This window comes from Poecile atricapillus, chromosome W (genome assembly GCF_030490865.1).
Source record: "Poecile atricapillus isolate bPoeAtr1 chromosome W, bPoeAtr1.hap1, whole genome shotgun sequence".
NCBI classification, from domain to species: domain Eukaryota; kingdom Metazoa; phylum Chordata; class Aves; order Passeriformes; family Paridae; genus Poecile; species Poecile atricapillus.
In genome coordinates, this window is record NC_081288.1 from 43,394,705 (window position 1) to 43,408,031 (window position 13,327).

The 13,327-nt window shown below is 38.7% G+C and overlaps 1 protein-coding gene across 3 annotated transcripts in view; it reads right to left on the minus strand.

Moving 5' to 3' along the window:
• LOC131591420 (methionine-R-sulfoxide reductase B3, mitochondrial-like) overlaps positions 1–13,327 on the minus strand; it is a 79,489-nt gene that overhangs the window by 39,746 nt on the left and 26,416 nt on the right. For all 3 annotated transcript variants that reach the window (XM_058862101.1, XM_058862098.1, XM_058862102.1), the window contains exons 3-4: positions 6,343–6,451; positions 4,446–4,523 (exon numbers count right to left, since the gene is read on the minus strand). In XM_058862101.1, coding sequence (XP_058718084.1) covers positions 4,446–4,523; positions 6,343–6,451 — 187 coding nt within the window. The remainder of the gene's footprint in view (positions 1–4,445; positions 4,524–6,342; positions 6,452–13,327) is intronic.

A 13,327-nucleotide genomic window follows, 5' to 3' on the forward strand; every position in this document is an offset into this window, starting at 1 on the left:
GGGCAATACTTTTATGATCATTGAGTCCAATCATTAATCAAGCACTGCCAAGTCCATCACTAAAAACTGTATTTCTAAGTGCCACATCTACATGTCTTTTAAATATCTCCAGTGATGGTGAAGAGTAGTCTCTGTGAGTTCTGCCCAGAGAGACAGAATGTCTTTAATGTGAGAGCTCTAAGCAGATAAATACAGAAATATATACCTTCTGCAGTCACAGTCCATAGAAATCCACTCTATCTGATTTTTACTTGAGGTACATAACGTACACATAGAAAAGCATAAAGTAGGTTAAAACCAACTGAAAATTACTTCTTCCAAGGAGTGTGACTGATGAACGGTCACTACAAAGCAGTATAAATTTCAAAAAAGGGAAAAAATATATCTGACTTAAAAATTTACAAAGAATACATTGTACTTTTACACTGAAAACAGCAATGAAATTCATACTAGAATCAGTATCTATACAAGGATGGTAGAATCAGAATCTATACAAGGATCATTTCCTGTACTCAGCACTGCTGAGGCTGCATCTCCTGTTCAGTTTTGGGCCCCCCACAAGAAGGACATTGAAGTGCTTAAGTGGGTCCAGAGAAGGATAAGGATGCTGGTGAAGGATCTGGAGCACAAAAAGGATGCTCAGGGAAGACCCTATCACTCTCTACAACTACCTGAAAGAAGGATGTAGCCAGGTGGGTGTTGAGCTCTTCTCTTAAGCAACAAGCAACAGAATGAGAGGAAAGGGATTCAAGTTGTTCCAGAGGAGGTTTAGATTGGACATTAGTAAAATTTCTTCTTGACGTGGAAAGCATTGTCAAGCACTGGAACAGACTGCCCATGAAAGTGTTTGGGTCACCATGCCAGAACTATTTAAAAGATCTGTAGATGTGGCACCTGGAGACATGGTTTAGTGGTGGCTTTGCAGTGCTGGGTTAACAGTTGGACCCAATGATTTTAAAAGTCTTTTCCAACCTACACAGTTTGTTGATTCCTACACTGGGGTGAACCAACTTACTTCAAACAAATGTTATTAAGTAGAAGCTGCTGGGTTTGACAGTCTTCTAAGGAAACTAAGAGACAGTGAAGACAGATGAAATTGCTCAAGTAGTTCTCTTGGATCTTACTAGAGAAACGAGGTAATTGATGTTACATGGGCTTTCCTGAACAGATAACCAGTGCTGATTTTTCATATGTCTTCCTCAAAGAATATAAAAATCAGTAATTCATTAAGCATGTAGCACTGGTGCAAGGAAATTCCTTGTAGAGATCTAGCCTGATGACTGAAATCCTTCCTTGCCTTGTGAAGGCAAGAGTGGTACTATGTTAATGGTACAATAAACATTGCCCAGCCACTCATTGATTTTCTCTTGACTGGATGTCTGAGAGATGTTGAGAAGACCTGACACAGATCAACAAAAATCAAATGAAAACACAACATGGATAAGCCTGTTGCTATGTCTGCTAGTACATGTTCAGAAGAGCCAACACCATTACCAAGAATTCCTTCCAGGAAGCAATAAAGGCAGCAGTGGGTGTTTTATGAAGACTTGGTAATTTAGTCTTTGGCCCTAAAAACTGGAAACTGACAAAACAATATTTCTTTTTAAAAGGAAATAATTCTCCCAGGCTTCCCAGTTCCCACCTATACCACATCTTTGTCACAGTCCTGCATATGGTAAAGGACATGACCATGGTTTATTAAATATGGAACAGATTCCCTCCTATGGCAGTAGCACGAGTTGTGGATTTCACTTAGGTCCATTTTAACCTTCTGTTTCCATGGCTGTGTGCAGAATGGTATTCTTGCATAATGTATAAGAAAATGCCTTGAAAAATTAGAGTAGGCACAACCTTGCAAATAACAGTTGGCCCTTAGAAAACACTGAGGATTTGGGTGGCTCTTTGTGAACTGATACAGAAAAACACAACCTTGCTGTGGAGACCGTCTAGCCATGATAAACATGGCTGATAAAAAATTAACACAAGTGGGTACAGTTGATAAGTATAAGGACTTTTTCTTTGGCTTATTAATTTTATGTCAGATCCAAGTTCTGCATTGAGACATGCTCCAGCCACACCAGGTGAGGTCTAGTGAAGAGTTAGCTGTGAAAAAACACCCTAGAGAAAGGTGGGGGCAGCAGGGTTCCTTCTTTTAGCATTAACCTACAGCTAGATTGAAGTAAGTGCAACACAAAACTGCATAAGGACTGGCTTGCAGAAAAGGAGCTTCTTGAGGTTAGTTTATTGGCTCTTTCATTTATTGCTTTTTTTAGGCAGCTGTACTGGGATGTAGGAGACTGCCTGGCGTGAAAGTTCAGAGATGGAATAATAAGATTCAATAGCATGATTATGCATTTTATATGTGAGGCACCTTTGATTGTGGAAAAAGTTAAAGCGTGTCCTCCATAAAGCTTGAGGTTTCTCATAACACTAGGACAAGTAGGTAGATGAAGAGATGTGACATTCCTAATTGTTTCTTTTATCTTCCATGTGATAGAGACACAGTTCTATTTTAAAGACTTACCAAAAAACAAGTCTTTCATCTGGAGCATAAAATTCATGTGTTCCCTGACCTCGTGAGTCACATGGTAATGAAACAACGTAAATCAGAAATGTTAAAAGTTGAAGTTTGTTAATATTACTGCTGAAGCTCCAGTCTCTTTCCTAGTTAAACTGACAGGTCCATAGTCCAAATATATATATTTACAGATTACTACGACATAAAGACAAAAAAATTAATGGACATCAATGAGAAACAAATGTAAATGCAAGTTTCAGATAACTATTTGGAAATTGCAAAAAAAAACCCACCAAAAAAGCCCATGCCACCACAAAAATTACTTGCATTTTAAATGGGGCAATAGACTTTCTTTGTATCGTACTCCCATCTTACTCCTAAGGAAATAGTTCAGTGATTTACACTCTGTGGGGAAAATGTAGTAGAAAGCATACATTTTACAGTCTCTTATCTATGTTTCCTTCTCACTTTTTTTAGCTGTCTGGGCTGAATCAGTAGCCAAGATTCAGAAATCTATCTTCCCTGGTTGAGAAAGACATCATATGCTGATATTTTGAGGTCAATACACAAAAGAAGATGGACTCCTACTGGCTTCTGCATTTTTTCCCACTGTTGCCAGCCAGAACAACTAGCTGAATTAGATTCTCCATCAGATGACAAAAAGGAAGCCAGTCTTAAATGTAGAAAGTGCAATCCTGACTCCATTGTATTCATTTGCCAAATATGAATTTACTTCAACAGAGCCAGGATCTCCCCACAAAAGGTTTAGCTATAGTAAGCAGTGGAATGTCTAAGTGGCAGAGTAAAAAAACAGGTTATGGAGACTTTGGATCCCCACTTTGCACCCTCAAGCCAAGGACCATAGTAACACATCACATGAGACTATTGTCTTGGCTGGGTCTGTAACTGTCAGATTTTCAACCCAAAAGAGTCACATTATTACCAGCTTCTGCAGGTAATCCTTCTAACAGAGGAATCAAACATTACAGAGATGAAGTGCTTCTCTCATTTTACAGACAGTCTCTTGAGGACAACTATCACTACCACATCTGGTGATTCCAGAGCTACATCAATTGTATTTTCCTTTAACCTATTACTGGCACAATGTTCTATACTATTAGCAGTATCCTGACCATTCTGCCTCATGCTCTTGTAAAGGTAACTCTTCAAGTTAGAGGGACTGAGCTAGGGTGAACTGATGGAGAAAAAAAATATAAAAGATTAAATTCTTCATCAGAATGAACACAAGCCACCAGAAATAAGAAAAAGCACATAAACAACAACAGAATCTGTGCAGAACAATGCAGTGATCAAGGAAATTCAATCAGCACTGCTTCTAGCATCAAATTTAGGGCCATATTTCCCACAGTACTTCTAAAGGGTATTTTTAAACCAGCTCTCCATGTGCTAATTGGGATAAACATAAATTCAGTAAGTAATGCCATTTTCCTTGGTTTTGTTTTCTTAACTGCTTGAATTCTAAAAAAAAAGCATCTACTTTTTTCTCGATCATCAGCTAAAATGCTGTGCGTAAAATTCAACATTGCCACCATCTCTTAAAGCTACCTGTAAGTAAGTACAATAGTCAAAACTCAGTATCTGTTGACACAGTGAAAGACTGTTACAATTATTTGGCATAGCTGCATATACAAAAAAAAGTTAAATTATTAATTTTTTGCTTGTCATATTTCCTCTTTTACCAGAATGTTATCTTCCTATCTTATTTATCCTGATTTTTATCTTTACAATAAGACAAATTTTACTACAGCATTATTTACATCGCTTCTCTTGTATTCCTTAAAAGGTTGAATGACTTCACCATTCTGTAATTCTATGGAATGACCTTGTACAATTATGTATGAAATATATACAAGATTACACATAACCTAAGAGACAGAAATCTCAGAACTACACTTAGCATACTCACTTGAATAAAGGAGTTCCACAAACAACACATTTGTATATTCCTTGAGCTTTATGGTGTGTGTATTCCCCCTCAAAGGCACTGGGAAAACAACAACACTACATTTTAAAATTAAAGAAAGGAATTTGGGCTTTTTTTAATTATTAAAGTAGCTGAGTCTTTAGAAAGATGTTATAGAAGAGCCCCACAATTTCTAAGTTGGCAGTTGTTTTTTATTAAAGGTAGCAAATAAAGCAGGCACAGGAAAAGGAGAATGTCCTCATTAGTGTGCCTCGGATGTTATGCATCATGCAAAAGGAAGCAAATTTTCCCACAGTCCAAAGGCTGGAGCAACAACAAAAACAAAAAGGGGTAAAACAGGAGTCTTCCCCTATCTAGCAAGTGAAATGTCAAGTTTTTGTAAACACGGATTGTTTGGCACGTAGCTGAAGCTGCCGCACCTTGCTGTGTCCATGTCTGGGCCGTGTGCAGGGCTCAGTGGCTGCACTGGAGCGAGGTGTGAGGCTGCCCGGGCGCTGCAGAGCCGTGGCGCTGGGTCAGGCCAACACCGGCTGCCCAGGCGGCAGAGACATTGTAGCTGAAAATTATATAATTGGTCCAGGATTTCAAGCTGCGTGCGCCTTATATTTTCAGTTGAAAAGCAATATTCCAGCTTTAAGGGAATATTTTTCTAAGTTAACAATCTAAAAGGCTAGGAGGTCATTCACCTAATACGAATCAGCTGCGCTAGCCCAACAAAAAGCCTATGTGCTCAGCAGCTTGTTTTTATTATCCTTTCACCCTTTTTATGAGGTCCAATTTTTTTTTATAAACAGGATTTTTAAGAATGACCTAATCTCCGATTGTTTGTGTGCATTAAATCATGTTGTTGGTCCGGTACACAAGAGCGTGGAGGGCTGGGGGGAAGGCAAGACAGGCCTCCCAGCAAAGGCCACCGTCCCTGTGGCCTGCCAGGGCTGCGGCAGGACAGAGAGGGCCGGGGCAGAGAGGGGGACTGTCCCCACCAGCCTCTCTGGCACATTCAGCCTCCAAATTTGCCACTATCAGGAAGAGGTTTGCCTATTAACCAGGACCCCACGTGCAGCAGGGAGCTCTTTCAGCTCATGAATGAAAACAAGCAGTTACATCATTAGTACATTTAGAGCAGAGGTAAAGCCACGGCCTTATGCCAAGCTCAGTGGTATAAATTAGACAACAAAAAATGGCTGGGCCTTGGCAAATTACCTTTGGCTGGAATCAGCTGAGAGAGAGAGACTTTATTCACTAAGAACAATCTTGGAAGCCAGTCCTTTTTTTTTCCCTCCAGGACTTGAGGCTGGGTTCCAGCGACTAAAGCCATGTGAGGGCAGTTATTGAAAATTTTTGACATTCCAACCACAAATGAGCCAATAAATACCTTCTCCACATGTGCTTCAAAAAGAAATTGGAGTGGGGTGGAAAAGAACTAAATTATGCTACCTTCTTTCTGCAGCCAAAACGTCTATACTTACAATGGCCACCTTCAAAACTCCAGCCTCCTGGCACGGGGCCATTTCCCTCGTGGTTCTGCTTACTGCAATGTCTTCCAAAAAAAGTGTACCTAAACCACTATTACTTCCACACGTTTTGTAGTAAACTAAAAACAGACTCTAAATATGAGCCTGGTGACTTTATAAGACATGCAGTGTTCATTAAAAGAAAAAGTCACACAAGACCCTTGGCCCTGGCCCCCCTGTTGCAGATGCTTGTCTTTGCAGTAGCGTTAATTTGTAGGGGTTAGTAAACAAGTGCAGAAATCCTGGAAGAAAAAAAACTACTAACAAAACTTGGTAGAGGAAGGTGAGGAAACAGTAGTAAGAGGAGGTGTGGAAAAGAAAGATGCCTGTATTTTTAGATCCAGCTTTGCTTAATCCTGCCTTACCTTTCAGTCCCCTTCTCCTGAGTGACATGGTACTGCAGGGGTGTCAGCCGCTTCCTCAGCTCCTCCTGGGAAAAGACCACCTTACAGTCCTTTTTATCCCTACATGACCCTGCAAAAGGAGAGGATATGGGAGAAGGAGCCTTTTTAGCTTAAATCCTGAATAATTGCTTTGGCAGACAGCCACAGTATAGCTTCTGCATTCACTTGTCAATGACCAGACTGGTCCCTAATGCACAAAGAATGGCTCAGCTGAACTGCAGCTGATTATTTCTTCAAATATAAGTATAGAAAAGAATTTTTATAGAGAGCCAGGTGATTCCACTGGAGCAGTGACAATGTGCTACAGCCAAAGCCCTTTGGTGTGTTATACACTAAATTGTTGCGCACACAATAATTCACAAGAAAGTACCATTTTTCAAACATTAAAAAAAATCTGCAAAAATCCCAACTACAGCTGAAACATTCTTTACAAGACATCTATATTGGAGACTTACGGTAATGGGCATATGATGTTTAGCCACAACATGTGGTAATTTCAGCACCCTTTAAAGTAGCTGAATAACAATTCTAACCTTCAGAATTACAGGAGGTTGATTTAACTTCCAGTTGCATCCTCATCCTTTATAACAGTAGCCTTTTTATTTTTTCACTGTTGAAGCACTAGAATAGGAGTCCTAAAGAGTAAGTAATTTCTTCATGCACAAAGCTGTACAAGGTTCAACAATAAATTTGTAAAATTTGTTGCAAAGGAGGGTTGCTGTTGAAATTACCCTCCTCTGAAAATCTATTCGTAGCACTTTGCTTAATTCACACAGAAAATCCAAGGAGTACATAAGGATTACTGAATAAAAAATCAACATCTGTATAGTGCAAAAATTCACATTGGGAAAGCAAAAAAGAACAATAAGGTTACTTTTGGGAATGAAAATTCCCAAAGTAGTAACATAAATTGCAAAATATTCAGGTAACTTTGATAATCATTGGCAAAAATTGGCTGAGAAAATACAGCAGGGAAAAGGCACTCTAATTATGACAGCAATTAAAATATGGTACAATAAGAAATAAACATTTGCGACAAAAACATTTTTTGCTAGTAATGTATATACACTCATAAAAAGACCAATTGTGTTCCCAAAGTAGAGGCAACAGAGCTACCCATCTGTATGTCATTTAGTACAGGAGAGGCAATGGCAGGTTTAAATTACATGGTATTGGATTGCAATTTCCTAACATTGGATGCTTTTCTGCTTTTTTACCTTGAGTCATTACTAAGAAGCGTTCATAAAAAGTAGCTTAGAGCACAGATGCTTGCAAATCATTTAAGAAAAGATGTTTCTTTCTTCCTCCCCCTCTTCTTTTCTCAATTTTTTAATGTGTGGGGGTGGGTGAATAGGGGAGAGAGAAAAAGAATAATGCTGTTGGTCACTACCAACTAACCCTAGGAAGTATTTTCAGGAAGAAAAAAGTAAAATTGAAAACATCTGATTGAAGTAAATAGTGCAAACATAAAAAGCTTTACTAGTGAAAGAAGAGTATTGAAAAGCGACTTTATTTCATAGATTAGAAATTACTTTTGATCTAAACATTCTTAAAAACAGATTGTTTTCCACTCTGACCCATCTCATTAGCTGTGCTGCACAGCCTTCATTTTAATGGCAAGCTTTGAAAGAGCGCTGCTGTATGCCTTTGTTAGCTTCAATCTTATTTGGGAGAGGGATAAAGATTTCATTCCAGGTCTCTTTGTTTGTATTTCAAGAACCACTAAAGCAGTATTCACACAAATTTTGCAGGAATGTGCCCTGTGCCATAGCTTACAAATTATTTAGTTTTGGTGCACTTAAAGGTCACCTTCCAAATTAGCAAAATTTTCCTACATCCTGGCTTTTCAACCTTAAATGTAAATATTGTTTCCTAACTGTAAGTGAGGTTTGTTCTTTATAACATTTGGTTGCTTATTTAAAGATGTCAAACTTTGGAGGTTTTTATTCTCCAAACGTGCAGGACTCTAGGACTAATAAGTCTTTCAAAGTATAGCTAACAGGGAAAGGAAACATATGCATTATATAAATAGCTATTGTTATCTTGCATTATGCAGCTCAGAAAGAAACTATTTGAGAGGCAGTCTTTATAATTTCAGTTTTAAAAAGTAGTCTAGAGAGCAACAAAGAATCTTACAAACCAATATCTCTTCACTTTTTAAAATATCTACTCATAATTTAAAAAAAAAAAAATCAATTTGCTACTTAACTGCTGCAAAAAAAGGGCAAACTAAGCATAACTTCACTTTGAAAACAGAGAAAATACTGAGTATTTTAAAAAATGGTCAGTATTCCCCCTTTACTTTCCTTAAATAATTTTTCATCTTTTACAAATTTAATGTTCTCCAATCTATGGGTTGACTATATGCACAAGAAAATTTCTAGATGCCACATGATCCATAAAAATGATCATAAGTAGGAAGCATGTCAAAAATATCTTTGCCTGCCTTGTTTTAATAATTAACCTTATGTTTTATAATACAAACAATTATTTATGTCTGCTGGGGAATTTTGCCAAACTACACTGGGGTAAAATGCAACTGACCCCAGTAAAGGTTTTTTCAAGTTTGTAATTTGAGTATTGATCAACAAAAAGTTGCACTACAAATTATAAAGGAAATCTCTTGGTCCAGCCCTCAGCATTCAAGAATGTCCCTATTCAATTAATTGTACTTATTATTTAACTGCTGGCAGTAAAAAGATAGCTCAGTAAATGGATCATGCTATTTCCCTATTGCCATAGAGGCAAGGAGGCAAAGCAAGACTCATCCCTGACTGCAGAGGATATAAGAGCATGTCATCTGAAACAGAGATAGCCTACAAGCTTCTATAAAAATGCAATGAATCCTAGAAACTACTGTGTAAGATTCTAGGAATACATTCCTTCAGTTAGGAAAAAAATTATATGCAAGAGTGCACAATTTTCAGCAAAAGTGTCTGCTTCTGATTTTGCAACTGTTCCTTTCTGACATGACTGTCACATTCAAGCCAACTGTTTGTATCTTGGGAGGGGACAACATAAAGCTACACAAAGATATGCCCAATATGAGAAAAACTGCCACTAGTAATGGAGCTGTTACCGAGCTCATTATTAAACCAGAGAATAAACGGGCAGGCTGACCACCTTCCTCAGTCTGGTTCTCCATAGATGGGATGAGGTTTGGAAAGGTTCCATACTGGCAACAAAATGCTTCAGCAGCTCAGCTGTAAAGGCAGGCTCATAGTTCACTACCAAACCATAGTTTGAGGCAAATGAGAGAAAAGGTCATCAGTTCTACAAACAGCATTATATCAGTGTGGTTACTGATTAAAGGTGAGGCTAAATTAAATGCAGTATAAGAGAACCTGGGTTCATAGGGTCTGTATTAGCACTCTTGTTGTTTGGAGGTGGCATTCTCAGCAATGACTTTTAGAAAAGCCCAGGACAGCTATGTTCTGAACTCCAGTCAGATGCAGCTGTTAAGACGTGAATGCTGGCCTGCAAAGGCAGACAAAATCCCCTTTACATTCCACTGCAGGATCGAAGGCCAGATTAAATCTCTCTAATCAGCACCCCATGGTGCCTTCTTTGGGGTTGGCACTCCTAAGAAGAGCAATGTGCAGGCAGCTGTCACCAACAGGCACTTGCCTTCAGCCCTCTGGCAACATCTACAGCAGTGCTCAAGGCACATCCTCATGGAGCAGGATGGTAGCCTTTGTGAGGAAAAGACCAGCCTCACAAATCTTAATGCATTAAAAAAAAAAAAAAAAAAAAAAAAAAAAGGAAGAAAAAGCTGAGGGGGGTGAAACATTTAGGAATGTTTTTTTTTTTCTGAAAAACAAGGCAGTGCATGCTGCCATTTACTATTCACCTGCAAACTATGGGCATTTCAGAGTTCAGCTCTGAAGTCTGCTGTACAAATTAAGTGAACAGAAAGTACTTTCTGAGTGTTGACCTGATAATGAAGACATTAAGCATCTCACCTCACATATAAGTTCCAACTGACCTTTTCAAACCTGTGGTTCATAACATTCCTTCCCTATAACCAATCACAAGAAAACCAGCAACAAGATATTTTCAGACAGACGGACACAAATTAGCAGACCATTACTCCTCACCACTCAGCCCCTCACCTGTTCCAGCACACCAGAGGGTGGTGATTAGTGTCTGACATGCCCTGAAATACATGGCATTTTGCCTGATAGCTTTCCTATATCAAACAGTCTTTTGAACCATTCTAACAATTTTCTCTTATGTTTTGTTGCTTCCTATCACTGAAATTAACTCACCATTTCAACTGCATGGAGGACACAACATTAATTTTCCCTCTTCTACCTATGCTTATATTCCACTGCATTAATGGACATTACAGTCATGCACTGAGCACATACCACTTAGACTTCCTGAACTAAATAAAGCAAGATCAAATGTTCCAGCAGACCACAGACATATCATAAATCTGGCTTCTACTTTTCAGTACTACTACTTTTAATATAACCAAGCAGTTTTTTAGGGGCCTTCCAGTAGATTTTACTTTTCATATCCCACCCCAGACCCAATCCTGCAAAGTGGCCTGTGTGGGCAGATTATTGAGAATATGCATAGTTACTTAAGAGTCTATGAACATACATAGGACTACGGAATCTGGCTCTAAGTATATATCTCTCTGCTTCCCAAAGTCTGTCCCTTCATGAGTGGGTCAGACCTTGGTAGATCGATGGTAAATTACCTCAAACTGCTATTAAGATGAATTCCACGAAATTAAAAAATGTTTGCATACATTTCTTTAAATAAATATCCTTACATATGCTATTGCTAACATTTAGTATTATTAGAAGTGGAATCTCTGATTTCTTAATACTTCAGATTTACACAGTTTATGCCTCTTGTTGCCAGTTTTGCCTCACTGTCTGATTAAGAAAAGGCAAATTCACGTATTTTACTCTCTCACATATTTTAATTTCTGTTTAATTTGTTCTCTGCGGCCTCTAGTCATCAGCCTTAGGAGAATGCTGCAGTGTTCTCTCACTGCAAACAAGCCAGGAACTGCTATCTAGTTTATAAAAGAACAACTCTTGAGAATGGTTACATTGCAAATAGTTCTATTGGCTTTTATTTGGAAAATAAATGACATGATAATTTGACATGATAGTTCTTTTTATAATCCCCTCACGAGCCATTTCAAATTACCTTAACCTGCTGGTGACTAGGATAGATGTTGCAAAAGAAATGGAAACTTCAGTTTCTGAACTCCGTCTGAAATGTTGGGAGGTCAGGTTTAAGTAAAATTCAAACCTCATCATTAAAAAATCCTGTAAATGTTTTACACATTGAAAAACAGATCTGTGGCTCCTTTGCTTTCTTGCTGTAGGTAGCTAACTCCCACCTGCTGTTGAAATACCATTTGCAGTTTCATGCAAGCATTAGGAGTAATGGAGCGAAGACCATTTCCACTATATTGTGCGTTGAAAATCCAAAAGCCAGGTACCAGGACAGCAGTTTGAATTTTGGGTCAAATTCCAGGTTCTGTCTTAAAGAACACCACCCAAAAACTAACTGTCTTTAAAAAAAATTATTTACTTCACAACCAGGAGGGTTAGATGGCCACAAGCAAAGGGCAAGCCCCTTCTCTGCAAACTTGCAAACTTCCCATACAATCAAGTAACAGAGCTGTCACCTTTATTTTTCTTACCTGTTCATCAGCACAGCTCTTTGTTTAATACAAACACATGTATTTTGAATCGCCATCAGAAATTTCCTATATGACAGCAAATTTCTCAAGCACTAAATCAATCAATCAATCTCCCCAAGCTGCCATCTAATGCATCTATATGCACTGGTTTTCTCTCTACAGAAAGTGGTACTGGAACCCCAGAAGGCCCATATAGGCAGCATCTTTTGTTTCCACAGGTCTGCAAACCTGCTTGCAGCAATTTACTCGGCTAAGGCAGCCATGCAAGCCAAAGAGACATTCCCTGGAAAAGCAATCTGAAGCTGTCTCTCCTCCCTGTGACTGTAAAAAACATTTAACAAAAGACTGAAGTGTTTTGCATACCAGGAAAGGGGGAAAGAAAATCAGCTCCTTTTGTCCTCTCCAGCCATGTCTACTTTACTTCCATATCTGACATCAATGAAATAAATGTCACTACTAGACACAAACTTGGTCTCACAGCCTTTCCAAATTATAACAACTGAGAGGAGTCCACCACCACCCTACTCTAGCTGGTGGAGATGAAGCTTTTTGATCTGTCATCTTCACTAGTATTGCTGCAACAGCATGTGGCTGCTCAGCAGAGGTTGGTGAATAGAAGAATCTTCAATTAAGTGGAGCAAAGGCTCATTATGTTATAAACTGCCACATTTATTATTGTTTCTGCTGAGATGGCCAAAGACAGAGTGCACAGAGCAGCTGACCTATTTGCCTTTCTCTTGGATGCAAACCAGGCAAGACAAGATCAAGATCTATTGGTACAGCAATGGAAGGGGGAGTATTTATAACGATAGAGTTCTCTTCCTCTCCCCCCCAAAGAGACTTTTGTTTTTCTGATATTATCCTAGCACCTTTCACAGGCACTACATTTGTTTAAATTAAAAACAAGAAAGACAGACACACTGAGCACTCTCTATCTGGTCAGTAGATTTCTGACAGAATCAATAAAAGGGTGCCCAACATATGGAAAGGCATTTTATTAACAGTAGGATTAAGATTAATTAAGTAAGAGTGCTTTATGCTACCTTTTGCATTTAAAATATTTCAGTAAGTCATCAAAGTAAGTTTATTCACACAGCTTTAATAAAGGTTTAACCCTGCAGCAGAAACAATTAAAAAGTCAGCATTTTCCAGCAGTGGTGTGTAGCTTATTTTGGCATTCAGGCTGTTGCTAAATCCTCCTGCTGCTTCCTCCACAATAGTGATGTGTGGCCTGTGAAATGAGCACTGGATTTCAAGACTCAAGGTGCCGCAATC